At 41.8% G+C, this 14,152-nt stretch overlaps 1 protein-coding gene across 17 annotated transcripts in view; it reads left to right on the forward strand.

Annotated features, from left to right (window-relative positions):
* Positions 1-14,152, forward strand: part of TPP2 (tripeptidyl peptidase 2) — a 65,738-nt gene that overhangs the window by 37,455 nt on the left and 14,131 nt on the right. For 9 of the 17 annotated variants that reach the window (XR_002336747.2, XR_002336748.2, XR_014819869.1 and 6 more), the window contains 8 exons: positions 190-296; positions 2,025-2,179; positions 3,506-3,622; positions 3,863-3,963; positions 4,797-4,893; positions 5,393-5,530; positions 6,856-7,100; positions 7,352-7,430. Coding sequence is in view for 8 of the 17 variants with exons in the window: in XM_021065884.2 (XP_020921543.1) it covers positions 190-296; positions 2,025-2,179; positions 3,506-3,622; positions 3,863-3,963; positions 4,797-4,893; positions 5,393-5,530; positions 6,856-7,100; positions 7,352-7,430 (1,039 nt within the window). In the remaining 9 variants the exon portion in view is untranslated. Of the gene's footprint in view, positions 1-189; positions 297-2,024; positions 2,180-3,505; positions 3,623-3,862; positions 3,964-4,796; positions 4,894-5,392; positions 5,531-6,855; positions 7,101-7,351; positions 7,431-9,259; positions 9,299-14,152 lie in introns of all 17 variants that reach the window. The other 8 variants (XR_002336746.2, XR_014819868.1, XR_014819867.1 and 5 more) reach the window with 1 other exon arrangement.

Here is a 14,152-nt window from a genome sequence, read left to right on the forward strand (position 1 = left end):
TGGGCTCCCCAGAATTTATCTCTGCTAATCTGTTGGAGAAACGAGGTGATACTGTGCACGGTGTTACCAGCTTTTAACTCCCTGTGTTCATTTCACACGAACTATTAAAATCTAGAGTCCCGGGGGGCTTATAATGTAAAGCTTTTTTAAATGAGAGTACCGCAGTTAATCATTTGTTTTTATTTTCAGAGTCAATGAATCATCCCATTATGACCTAGCCTTTACCGACGTACACTTTAAACCTGGGCAGATTCGAAGGCATTTTATTGAGGTTCCTGAGGGTGCGACGTGGGCTGGTAAGTGAGATTAAAATCTGTCTTGACCGCCTACCCTCATGGTCATCCTCTGCGCTGACCGTGACCGCGGCAAAGTCCGTGTGTCTGCAGGGGACTCTTCTCACACCAGTAGCACAGGTGCCTGGCACCCTCAACTTGCTCTTTGGTGCAGAACCTTTAAAAGACCTCGCACTGTTTTGCATTGCCTCATACAGCAATGCAGTCTTAAAGTGCTAGGCCCTCTTAAGGTGCTTTACTAGTCAGGATTTTAATTTAATTTCGAAGGTGGCCTTCTCTGGTGCTGAGAGAGTCAGAGTTCCATCATTGCACAGCTCTGGGCTTCCACTCCCGTAGGGCCCCGTGGCTGTCTTATGTCAGGCTCTGATACAACAGGCACTGATCAGAGCAAAAAATAAAGATCCATACGTAGTCAGTTAAGAGTGAATAAATGTGCCATCTGCGTAACGGTAAATGTCAGTAATTATAATGCCCTCATTGTGGTTTGTTTAAGTTGCCATTGGAAGTAACTAGTTTTTTTATGTAAGAATTGATCCGATCACCCAGAATTAGAAGCGCAGAGCAGTTAGCAGTCTTGGTTAGGTGTACACCACGGGGGCGGAGGAGACTGGGGCGATGGCGGCCAGAGGTACAGACTTTTGGTTACAAAATGTGCACGTTTGAGGGCTCTAATGCCCAGCGCGGTGATGCCGCTTGATAATTCTAGGTAATTCTTGATAATACTTGAAATGTGCTAAAACAGTAGATCTTATATGTTCTCCCCACCAAAAAAAAAAAGAAAAAAAGGTACCCATGTGAAGTGATGGATGTAACTAGCCCCATTGTGATCATTGTCTCATGATGTATGTACATACACATCACATCATCACGTTGTATGCCCTGAACTTGATCGTATTATCTGGCAGTTGTTTCTCAATAAACCTGGGGGTTGGGGAAGAGCCAAAGCAGGGGAAAGAAAGAAGGGACTATAGCTCATGCCTCTTTCAAATAGGCACGTTGTCCTAATACCACATTGTATATCCTTAGCGATTGCTGAGGTTCGCAGAGCCCTGTGCCCACTTGACCTGGTGAAGCAGAGAACTAAGCCCTGCTTTAGTTTCATATATCAGAGCCGGGTATTGGTTCGATAAGCCGCTAATCTTGCTTCCCAGTGGTCTTGGCTTCCCTCCAGGTCTGCCTCGGAGCACAGCTCGGCATATGTGGTTGTGACAATTGTACTTTCTAGAAGCAAACAGGACACAAATAAACTAAGAGGGAGAGGTTAGGAAAAGTTATCACTGAAGTTGAATAAATGGATGCTAATAGAATTTAGGCCAAGGAACAAAAGAGGTTTCCAGAATTAAAGTCCTCTTTATCAGTAGTTGATTGGCTTTTAGTGATGGCAAGAGGAAAGGTTGAACTTAGCCTCAGAGGCAGAAGGGATGTTAGAAATTACCTGTGAGGGTGCTTAAGGATCCGTCTGTGGGCAGTTGGCTGTTTCATGCTATTTGCAGCATAGTGGTTTTTTGTTTCAGTTCCGATTTATTTATTTTCCGTAGCTAAATTTTCTGCTGTCTCATCTTTATTAATATTCTATTGATTCATTGTTTTTAAAGAAAACTGCAGATTTCATTTGAATGTATCCTTTTGTTCTTGATATATTACGCCCCCAAAGGAGGCATTATTAAAACTGTTTCGTGTCCATTTTCAGTCGTAATCCATTAAAATGTCGCTTCTTCCCTCCTCCTGCAGAAGTCACGGTGTGTTCCTGTTCTTCTGAGGTGTCCGCCAAGTTTGTCCTTCACGCAGTGCAGCTTGTGAAGCAGAGAGCGTACCGAAGTCACGAGTTCTACAAGTTTTGTTCCCTTCCAGAGAAAGGAACCCTGACAGAAGCTTTTCCTGTCTTAGTAAGTTTGAATTAACGCTCTGAGATCCTAAAACAATTTCCTTTGGGTTTTGGTGTGCGCCGGCTCCGGTTTGAATTTGGTTTTATAGTTTGTATTCAGAGCACCCTTGGGGGTGCCTTTCGTTAATGCTGAAGAGGAAGGCAGGTCGTCTTTCTAGGATACTTGGGCCCAAGTCACGGTCAAATATCAGTCTCTCTTTAACTCTGGAATGATTCAGTCGGTGAGGAGTACTGGTCTGCTAGATTTGACGCCTCACAGACTGGGCCCTGGTTGAGGTTGTTCTCTCGTACAGATTAATAAGGCACACTGAAGACTTTTCTCTGTGTTTGCTACCGAAGTTCTTTTATTGGTGCCCTGTTGGGAAGCATCTGTGGGGTTAATTTGCTTCATAGGTAAAACTGCCACCCCCTCCTACAGATCACTTCATGTGCGGCAGGGCTCCACTCTTACCTGTAGTGTCGGAAGTAGTGGCCGGTCCTTCTTTCTGGAAGGTGACTGTTCTTTTTTAAACTTGCTGCTCATTGTTTTCTGCTGGGTACGTCATCTTCCCTCTATCACTTATCGCTCATGCTTCTGATTACTTTCACTTTAGAGTAATATAACTCATCTTTTAACTTTTAATACCCTGATACTGGAAAACTTAATTTGAAACCTGGAGTTCTGTCGTGAGGTAGCAGGTTAAGGATTCAGTGTGGTCACTGCAGTGACTTGGGTTGATGCTGTGGCGCAGATTTGACCCCTGGCCTGGGAACTTCCACATGCTGGGGGTGCGGCCAAAACAGCAGCAATAACAGCAACAGCGCAAAAGATGCAGTGCTAAGATCGGTTTTTGTTTTTAACTTTTTTAATAGGGAGAAAGATGTGAGTGACCATAATTTCATTTTTGCTTTGGTTGCCAGGTGCAGCCCCTGAGCCCCAAACTCAGCTGTGACTCTTGAATATGCCTTACAAAGCGCTCATATCCCTTCTCTTGTTATTATTCCTAATCGTTTTTCCTCTGGTCCTGTTTTTATTCCAGTTTGTTTGTACCATTATGTGAATGTGTGTGCTTTCACAAGCTGCCTCAGATCTCTTAAGACAGGCAGTTCAGGATTGTGAGTAAAGAACTTGGTGAATTTAAATACCTGCCCTCTAGCTCTGCAGCTATGATTGTGTAACTCCAAGCAAGCGTAGCTAATAATAAGGTTCTTTGAGTTTTCTTGCTGTACAATAGGAAAAGTTTGAAATCAGAGAACTGCTTTGAAATAGCTATTTATGTCTTGTGATTTGAAGGCAAACGAGAAAAGGGGTTTACGCATTTATAGGTTATTTCATTTTTCTTTGCAGGGTGGGAAAGCAATTGAGTTTTGCATTGCTCGTTGGTGGGCAAGTCTTAGTGACGTCAACATTGATTATACCATTTCCTTCCACGGGATAGTATGTACTGCTCCTCAGTTAAACATCGTAAGTTTCACATTTCCTTAACTTTTAACGTCAGTTATTTGTGTTGTTATGAAGTGATTTCAGTGCTTGGATTTAAATTTTAATGGGGAAATGACCTATGATTCTAAAAGAACACTAGTCCTTGTTATGGGTGCTTATAAACTGCATTGGACACATTTATTTTAGGTTAAAGTATTGTTTAAAAATGCAGTTTATTTTCAGTGATGTTTGAGCAACTCATGTGATAACTATCCTTTGTAGCATGCATCAGAGGGAATCAACCGTTTTGATGTTCAGTCCTCCCTGAAATATGAAGATCTGGCTCCCTGCATAACTTTGAAGAGCTGGGTCCAAACGCTACGGTATCTTAACTGTCTTAGGGCTGCAGATGTTGGGTATTGCTGTGGGGGAGGCGGGGGGAGGGGATCTCTTCCCTCTTTGGAAAGGGTCTTTTTTTAATCCTGTGAAGACTGGAGCTGAAAACTCAGTTCATGACTTTGCAGCCCAGGAGGCCTAGCAGGTCTCCGAGAGGCAGCCCCAGCCCCAGCCCCAGCCCCAGCTTCAAGCCTTCAGTGACACACATATACAGCCCTTGGCATGGCGCCTGGCAGGACCCTCCTGCGTGAGGGCAGGAACATCTGTGGACAAAACCTGACCTTCAGCACTGTTAGGGATGAGTGCCCTAGTGTTGGGATCTGATAATGTCAGGACTTCTAGTTGACAATTGAAAATGCTTTTATCATGAAAAGATTACCTTTAGGAGTTTGTGCTGTGGCTCATCAGGTTAGGAGCCCAGCTAGTGTCCAGGGGGGTCCAGCATTGCCATGGGCTGTGGAGTGGGTTGCAGACACAGCTCGGATTTGGCGTTGCTGTGGCAGTGGCATAGGCCGGCCACTGCAGCTCCGATTTGACCCCTAGCCTGGGAGCTTCCATGTGCCCCAGGCGCGGCCCTAGAGAGAAAAAAGGAGAAGAAGAAGAAGATTACCTTTGTAATACTGTAAAATTGAGCACTATGTATTGCTGTGGTTCTGTCAATAAAGAATTACGTTGATGTTAATGATTAAAATATTATAGCATGTACTGCAGAGTGACAGTGTCCATTTGTCACTTACTGTGATATGTTACAGATTTTGCTGATTATAGTTTTGTCTCATTTAAGTGAACTCTTGAATCTTATGCAATTGTCTGATTACAGTCCACTGAGTGCAAAAACAAAGCCTTTAGGATCAAGAGATGTTTTGCCAAATAATCGTCAGCTCTATGAGATGATCCTGACATACAACTTTCATCAAGTAAGTGTTTGTATAACCAAGTATACCCTAAAAAGATAAATAAATAAAGTATATGTACCCTTATAATCACCTTTGTTTTATGATTCATAAAATCCAAAAATGAAAGAATAGTGTATTTAGTGTTTGTATACACACATATATGACATAGAATCAAGTAATTAACACTGATTAACATAATTATTCTGGAGTTCCCATCGTGGCTCAGTGGTTAACGAACCTGACTAGGAACCATGAGGTTGTGGGTTTGATCCCTGGCCTCGCTCAGTGGGTTAAGGATCTGGCATTGCCGTGAGCTGTGGTGTAGGTCACAGACGCAGCTCAGATCTGGCGTGGCTGTGGCTGTGGCGTGGGCTGGCAGCTGTAGCTCCAATTGGACCTCTAGCCTGGGAACCTCCATATGCTGCAGGTGTGGCCCTTAAAAGCCAAAAAAAGAAAAAAGAAAAAAAAAAAAAAGAAACCGCATAAACCACGTCAAGTAATCAGTCTTATTCTTTTACAGCCCAAGAGTGGGGAGGTCACTCCAAGCTGCCCCCTGCTTTGTGAATTATTATACGAGTCAGAATTTGACAGCCAGCTGTGGATTATATTTGACCAGAACAAAAGACAGATGGGTTCCGGCGATGCCTATCCTCATCAGGTATCAAGTGGGCAGTGACTCAGAATTAACAGAACTAGTACACTGCAGGTGGTTGGTGGGGTAACGTCCCTGGTTTGAAATGCTGGTGTGGCTGTGCACTTGGTGCATGGAGCCGCTGCTCGTGGCCCAGCCGTCTGCTGTAGAACAACCATGACGGCTTCTCAGCCTACAGTTCGGCTGAATCAGGCGCTGGGCTCGAGGAGCGCCAGGGTCACGCTCGCAGGTGCTGGCCGGCAGAGCTTTTATTTTTAGTATTTCTCCTTCTTACCCGGTGCTTGTTCCCATCTGATCGCTGAAAGCAAATCACCCTGATATATGAGTACCTCGATGCGATCCCATGACTGAACTGGGTCCAGAACAAGGCGACCCTGCCAGGTGTCTACAGTTTATTAGAACTTTGAAATATATTTCTTCTTGGTCAGCTGTGTAGTGAGCACTTAGTGTATGCCAGGCACTGTGCCTGTCACTGTTGTGTTGAAGGGAAAAACAAATCTTTTAATCATGTAATTTATAGAAATCTTATCCCTGATTAAAGTGTTATGACAGAAATGAGGTATTTCCTGTGACATTCACAATTTTATGCTAAATAATAGAAGTAATTTATGCAGAGTGTTTTTAGTTAGTCGTTCGATGAATAATTTCCTTTTTTCCTCAAAGCGAGGCCCAGTCATGTCTCCTCAGTACAGACTGGATTATTACAGTGCCATTACTACTTTGGTTGCTTTTAAGATCTTGGGAGAAACTGCTGTTGCAGAATACAGTATTCCATCCTCTTGAGCAGGTTAACTAGATGGAGCTTGGAGGATTTGTATTCCTTGATCCCCACTGGCTCCCTCTTTCCTGTCTGCAGCAGAGGGGTGTGGCATTTTGGTTATAATCCAAAGCCTATCAGTCATATGTGTGTGTATGTTGGTCTTGGATACACAGCACCTTAGTTTTGCTAATTTTTGGTGGTGTTTTATACGTGTCCATGAAGACCCCTGAACTAGAAAATCTTTGCCTTTATCAGTCTTGAGCAGACAGGGATTTAGCTTGGCGTGTAGGAGTGAGTAGCCTGTTGTGGGACGAATGAGGGCTTGGGAGCCAGAGCTGCCTTCAGCCCCCTTATCTACTCTGTACGTGACCTTGGCCAGGTTACCTGACACCCCAGGTCCTGCTTGCTTCCCTGCAGTCGAGACCACGTGCATGTAGAAGTAGGTGTAGTAACTGGCCCTGAACCTCATGTACCGTAAGCAGCCTGTAAGTGGTAATTCTTACTGTTTATCCTCTGACTGTAATTTTCACTTACCCAGCTAAACTCTTCCCAAATGTTTTCTCTTTTGTAGTATTCTTTGAAACTGGAGAAAGGAGATTATACAATTCGACTACAGATTCGTCATGAGCAAATCAGTGATTTGGAGCGTCTTAAAGATCTTCCGTTTATTGTTTCTCATAGGTTGTCTAATACCTTGAGCTTAGATATTCATGAAAATCATAGCCTTGCACTTCTAGGGAAGAAGAAATCAAGTAACTTGACATTGCCACCCAAATATAACCAGCCGTTCTTTGTTACTTCCTTACCTGATGACAAGTAAGTGATGGTAACATTGCTTATACTCGCTGTCCGTCTTCTGCTCTGATCTCAGAATGCTAGTTCATTACATCAGCCTAAGCTTACAGGATCTTGTCATTTGCCATTTGAGACTAAGGTAATTTTTCCCTTTGGTTTTTGAAATCTCAGCTGTGGGAATTCTTCAGAATGCACGTGCTTTTTTTTTTTCCCCTGGAATTATCTTAGTAAACGTTTCCCTTTTGTTCCTTTTCTCCTCTTTTGACTCTTAGGATACCTAAAGGGGCAGGACCGGGTTGCTACCTTTCAGGATCCTTAACGTTGTCAAAGACCGAACTTGGAAAGAAAGCCGTAAGTATCAGGGTTTATTACCCTCAAGTTACATTTTCCAGGATTTTCGTTTCTTTAAAAATGGGAATTAATTCTACCTTTCATAGTGGGTAAAAGAGAAGATCTTGGGGGAGGAGGAATCGACTTTTTTCCCAGGTTACTAGTAAGAGTCAATTAACATTCGATTTGTGTTTTTGTATATTTAGTATTCTTTTTCCCAAGCCTAAGTGTTTGGGCCTTGACCATGTCCTACCTTGCATGGCTAACACACTCGAACTTCCCTTGAAACGTGTGGATCCAAATCAGACTTGGCTTAAGTGAGTGGGATGTTTAAAATTAGAGAATTCATAACATTTTAACTGTCGTAATATTGTGGTATGGGAATAAATCAGATCTTTCTTGGCTTACTTCTAAAAAGCAGGACAGTTATTACTAATAAGCAGTATTTTTCACCTGTACGGATCTTTCCCTCATTGGAATTTTGCATAATTGTGTAAATATCTACATGGTATTTCTTTTGGCGTTGTGTTTTTACAGGTTCAGAATTGTGCTTTCTGTTAAAATCATGTTTTTGATTGTTACAGTTTAAATGTTACAGTTTGATAGTACCTGTTTTAGTTTTTTCATCAGTTTTCATCACAAGTTTATTGTGAGAGTAGTATTTATGTAGACGTCACCTTTCATCATGTCATTCTGGCTCTATGGCCATAAAAGTTGTCAATCTTACAGTTTTGCATTTATCTTTAGTTCTTACAAATAAGTCCATCACCTAATTCTGGAGTTCATAGGTGCTGATATCAAAATGAATAGATCTCAGACATCTTCAAAAGTATACTCATTTCTTAGCCCTGTTGAACCAAAGATGGTTTATTCCCTGTCACAGAAACATCATCACTTAGGACTTTTGTGCTTAGAAAAAGTTGTTTGCCCTGATGTTTCTCGAGTCTCATTTCAGTCCATACTATTGACATATACTCGAGTATAATTTATAAATGCTTTAATATAATTTATAGCTGCCGAAGTGAATTAGTAGTTATGATGCTGGAATTCAGAGAGGTTAAGAAGTCCTAGTAGGCTTTTAAAGTAGATTTCATTTTCCGCTATGGGAAATATTCCTATTCCACTATGGGGCTTCAGCAGTGAGGCTTCTCATCCAGATAACTCTTTCTGAAGTGTCCACTGCCTTGTGACGAGTAAGACAGAAGAATGTTATTCGAAATATGCTTTTAGCAATTCAGAGACAGTTGCTGCTTCCTGGCTGCATTCTGTCAGGGGCAGTTGTGAAATTATTCACAGATGGAATTGACTATAGTTATTACTTAGGGTAGGTTTTCTTGAGGGAGTAAAAGCCTGACCCTGTTGAGTTAGTTATAATCCCCAACACATTGTGTATTTACTTTGACCTCAGTCGTGTTGCGCTTATGGTTTTGCAGTTAGAAAGGTGACTGTTCATTTTGCTTCTCTTTGATGTTTCATAGTCGCCTTGAATGATGCTTTTTCCCTAAGAATGCTTAGGCATGTGTGATTGTTGTGATGTCCTTGAAAATTCTCCTCTGCAGACCGTCAGCTAAATTTAATGTTTTCAAAACAGTTTTGATAACTAATGATTTTGCTCTACAAATTTTTGAAATATGTTGAAAAACAATGACCCTTAGGGATATCATTTTAAAAAGTGGAAGTGGCAGTATTGCTTTCTTTAAAAGCCTGCCATCTTGATGGTAGTCCTGACCCTTCTGAGTCCTGTGACACATACAGGTGGAATGGAACTGGAAGAAAATTAGGCAGAGGTGGTATCTCCATCCTGTGTAGATTGCACATGTTTTCTTACAGAATGTCGTTCTAACTCCCAGGGGCAGTCTGCAGCAAAACGACAAGGAAAATTTAAAAAGGTACTGATTGTCAGTTCTTTAAAAGGATGTCTTAAAACCTTATTTGCGTATTAGTTAAACTTCTTTTTCTGTCACTATTATAAATCTTTTTTTTTTTTTAAAGATCTGTCCCTTAGTTTCCTTTCTTTAAGTTCTGCAGAATAGTGCTTTTTAGCTTTTCAATATTGACATACTCCTTTCTTGCAGTTTTTTTCCTACCATTAATCGCTTGAGGACCCCGGTTTATAAAATGTGTATAGAGAAAATTTTAATGCTACTCATTTCTTACTAATGGTAATGACCAAGTAATAATATTTGAACTCTTACATATCTAAAATGCTGTGGGGAGATGTATGTGATTTTTTTTTTTTTTAAGCCGTATAGGACAGAACAGTTAATTTAAAGTTTAAAAACAGTCTTACGTTAGATAATTTGAATAATAAAAAATTATTAAAATATTTATATTGAAGTTTATTTCCTGCCCTTGCATCTTCTTAGTTCTGGAAGGGCAGAGGCAAAAAGAGCAGTGGACGTAGCAGGGACAGATATAAGGACTGTCGACCCCAAATTAAAACTTAGAGTAATAAGCCCGAGCAGATTTTAGTACTGGTACTGGTAAGTGACCTAACTTCCCTGCAACTTAGCAGACAATCTCTAATTTAATTTGAAAATTTCTCCTTCGAGTCGACTTTAGAGAAAGGGTACATGTTCGATGGGCTGTCTGTCGACAATCTGCTGACCTCATTCAGCCTTGTAACGATTCTGTCATTCAGGCTGAAAGCGCTGCAAGGCGAGAATTAGTATTCTAAGATATAAACCAAAGATAACTCGGTGTTTCTTAAGTCATAATGGTGTGAAACTAGGGTGACTGTTTTGTAGTAGATAAAATGTCTCTATTAAAATGACTTCTGAAATTCCGTATTATTACGTAACGGTAAAGACTTTGTTCAGAGAAAAGACAGCGCTGGGAATCATCTTTCTGGATAAAGATGCTTCTCTGTAGACCAGTTATTTCTCAGCTGAGTGTCTTGACCCATTGGAAGACCATGTAAATTCACTTAATGGAACATAACCAGCATTAAAGCCAAAAGAGAACGAAACGGAAAATGTCAGCTCATCAGACTCATAAAACTTCATTTTATGTATATATTATCTTTGAGTCATTGTTGAAAAGAGCTTGAAAGCCACTGTTTTGGAGAATGAGAAGCAGGCGTTCTCGGAGCTTGCTAGAACGAGGGTGCACATCACCAGGGCACAGTTGGGGTTTTTCTTCCTGTCGTATCGTTTGGTTGCCTTTCAGGGAGTTGAGATAGGAGACTATCAAATGAATAGGAACGTTACTCTTCCCCGTTAGTGAAGCTTTGTACTAAAGAGCTGGGCAGCTAGTTACCTCCTGTTTCTCCCTGTCTCAGCGCAAGCGCACGTGAAGGAAGCCCTTCTTCGGAAAATAATCGTTACTATACTTCTACAGTCACAATACAAAATATGTATACATGATTTACTGCCCGAACAAAATACCAACTTTTTTTTTTTTTTGTCTTTTTTTTTTTTTTGTCTTTTGTCTTTTGCTGCTGTTGTTGTTGTTGCTATTTCTTGGGCCGCTCCTGCGGCATATGGAGGTTCCCAGGCTAGGGGTCCAATCGGAGCTGTAGCCACTGGCCTACGCCAGAGCCACAGCAACGCGGGATCCGAGCCGCGTCTGCAACCTACACCCACAGCTCACGGCAATGCCGGATCGTTAACCCGCTGAGCAAGGGCAGGGACCGAACCCGCAACCTCATGGTTCCTAGTCGGATTCGTTAACCACTGCGCCACGACGGGAACTCCCCCCAAATAACTTTTTGTACATAACCCTCAATGGGTCTGTCCTCTGGGTTTCAGTGACTTTGGAGTTGAAAATGTATATTACCCTTTTTTAAATTCATTGTAATATGAAAGACTATAGTTATTTTTAACGTAAATAGCACTCAGATGTGATACTAATTGTTTAAAAAGCAAGCAGCTTTTTTTTTTTTTTAACTAAAATACAGTTTGTTTAAAGGTATTAAGAGCATTAACATTTTTGAACTAAAATTTAAATGGTGGTATGTTATATTGTCCCAAAGCATAGTTGTCAGTTTGGCAAGTAGGTTTGATTTTCTAAATAAATACTGTTCGATTCAAATACTGCTGAAATGCTTTGGGAATAGCTGGAGTGCTTTTTTTCTTAAAAAAAAAAAAAGTATGCTTACTGTTAAGTTCTGCTACAAAGAACTTTTACATTGTAGCATTTCTGCTCTGAAGATTCTTCTTGACAATCTTTTGAAATCATAATCAAGATTTCTTATGATTTAATGATTAATGGTATGAAACCATTTCTATTCATTTGACCCTATGCTAACCCTTGAGAAGTGAGTTGTAAAAATACTTGATTGACGAAAAGGACAGATAACCATGATAAAATAAATGAAAAAAAGAACCTCCATTTTCCTTTTGGTTGGGGATTAAAACTACCATGTTTATAATATTTAATAATAAAAAATTACACTTGTCCTGAAATGTTTTATAGGATTACATTGATAGTTATAATTACTAATTTGATATATATATTTTTTAATATAGAAGATGTTGATGAAAGAAACATGGTTTTCTTCCCAAGGTCATTCATCATTAACTTTCTTTCTTTTGCACTTTTGGTGATAGTTTATGAATTGCGCTTATCAGCTCAAGTATTGCAGACGCTTTACCTTGGCTTAAGCCCAGGGCAGTGCCCACCTTGGAGAGTGAACCTTGAGAAGGAGAGGAGGGTGTGTGGCAGGGACGGGCACCTACCCACGCGAAGGGCTGTTCCTCTGCCCAGGCTCCCGCTTCATTTAAGATCTTTGCTTGCAGGCCCTGGCTCCTGACCTCAGGCGGAGAGGGTGCCAGCATGGCTAAAAGTGGTGTTCTCTGGTTCTTTCCCATCATCAGTGGTTTTCTCTGCCTTAGATGAGTCACACCGAAATAGTAATTACTACTTTATGTTGGGATATTACTAGAACTATTACAACAGTAGTTCCTTGTTTTTGCTGTTATACCCCAAATAAAGTTTAATTATGAAATTATTAAGATGGACATATTTATGTAGTGTTTACACCTCAGAATCATATTTTGGAGAAGGTGGTGCCATGCTGTTTAGTTTTGTTTTTTTATTTCTTACAACTTTTTTTTTTTTTTTTTTAGCCACACTTGTGGCATAAGGAAGTTCCCAGTCCAGGGATTGAACCCACACCACAGCAGTTGCCCAAGCCACCCCACTGACAACACCAGATCCTTAACCTTCTGAGGCACACAGGAACTCCAGCAGTACTTTTTGACTCAACCTGTCTGGTTGCCTGTCAGGTAATTTTCTGAAATTACCTTAAAAATCTCAATAGCATAATTTGTTCCAGTTTTAGAAACTTTGTTAATTTATAACAAATACAGGATTTTAATTCAGCAGCCTTTTTGGTATAAACCTAAAGATGGGATTTGAGGGATGGACGTAATAGATAATGATTAGATTGAGGCTGTCCAGTTCCTGTGCAAGAAACGGGTCTAAGCACGTTTAGCAGGTAATTTCACTTCCCAGACACCGAATTACTCTTCAGACGAAACGGCTTCCCCGCTAAGGAGAGCTGCAAGGAGACGTGGTCATTTACACTTGTCCTCTAGAGGGCAGCACTCCTCGAAAGGCCCGTCCCTACCTTCCCGTTCTCTCCTCCTCGCCCCTTGCAGCCTCACCCCCCGGCGCTCTGCTGCAGCTCCGTCACCAGCTGCTCTCTGGTTCTTCAGGCCCCTTTTCTCGGGGCTGCGAGGCCGCAGACTCTGCCCCTGGGATGGGCCGCTCCTGACCAGTCCCGGGCGCCTCCTCTCCCTTCCCCACCCGCGCTCCTGCTCATCCCCTCATCGGAACTCCATCAGCAGCTGCCATCGGGTCCCGCCTTCTCGGGACCCTCACGTCGTCTGCAGCCTGTTCTTGGGTCCCAGGCAGCACTGGGACACCTCAGTCTACTTCCTAACTTGCTTTGCTCTTTGTCCACTTTGGCCTCTCTCACCCATTCTCCGGGTGCTATCAAGAGTCATTAAAAACAAACCCAAATTCTTAGTTCACGCAGGATCCAGAGTTATCTTTAACCATATTACCACTGTCTTGCATCTGGCTCTTCCTTGTTGCACTGAGAATAAAATCTGTTTTTTTATTACTGTAATCTGTTAGCCGCTGCCCACCGCCCAGTACCTGCGCCCGTGCTGGCCGAGTACCAAGCCCAAGTTTGCACGTGCTCACCTTGTGCCTTCAAATGCTCCTCCCTCTCCCGGCCTTGGTTACTCGGTTCACACAGTTCATTCGATGAGGTCCCCAGGGTTCCGTGGGATGGGTGTTTCCATGACGACTTTGTCTGCTCCATCTCCCCTTGCCCACCAGTCAGGCTCTGTCCCGTTACTCTGTTCTGTTTTCGTCACATCTGGAGTTGTCGCTGCCCTTACTTTCTCACACATTTGTGGGCTGCCTTCCCCACATGCATGAAAGTCCCCAGAGGGCCCAGGGCTTTGTCTGCTTTGTCTGTCACCCCTTAGGATCCGTTCTCTTGCATGTCGAGGGGGCTTAGCAAGCCCTGTTGATTGAATGAAGAAAGGAATTCTTTAAACTTCCTGAGAAAAGAGGATTTAAAGAAAAAAATCTAGCATTTCCTCCCCTTCTCAAATATAAAAAAGCTTAATATACTTTTGTAGTTAGTCAAGCGAAGCTAAGAATGCCAAATACACTTAAATAGAGAAAAGTTTGTTTCTTATTTCCTTTATTTTAAAGGAGATATTAGAAGCATTAATTTCAAAGTTTGGGAGACAATTACTTTGCAGGTTGAAATTTTAGATGTA

Source organism: Sus scrofa, chromosome 11 (assembly GCF_054392235.1).
Source record: "Sus scrofa isolate SSC_HxYL_T2T_F1_AM1 chromosome 11, Sscrofa_HxYL_maternal_Yorkshire_Landrace_v2.0, whole genome shotgun sequence".
NCBI classification, from domain to species: Eukaryota; Metazoa; Chordata; class Mammalia; order Artiodactyla; family Suidae; genus Sus; species Sus scrofa.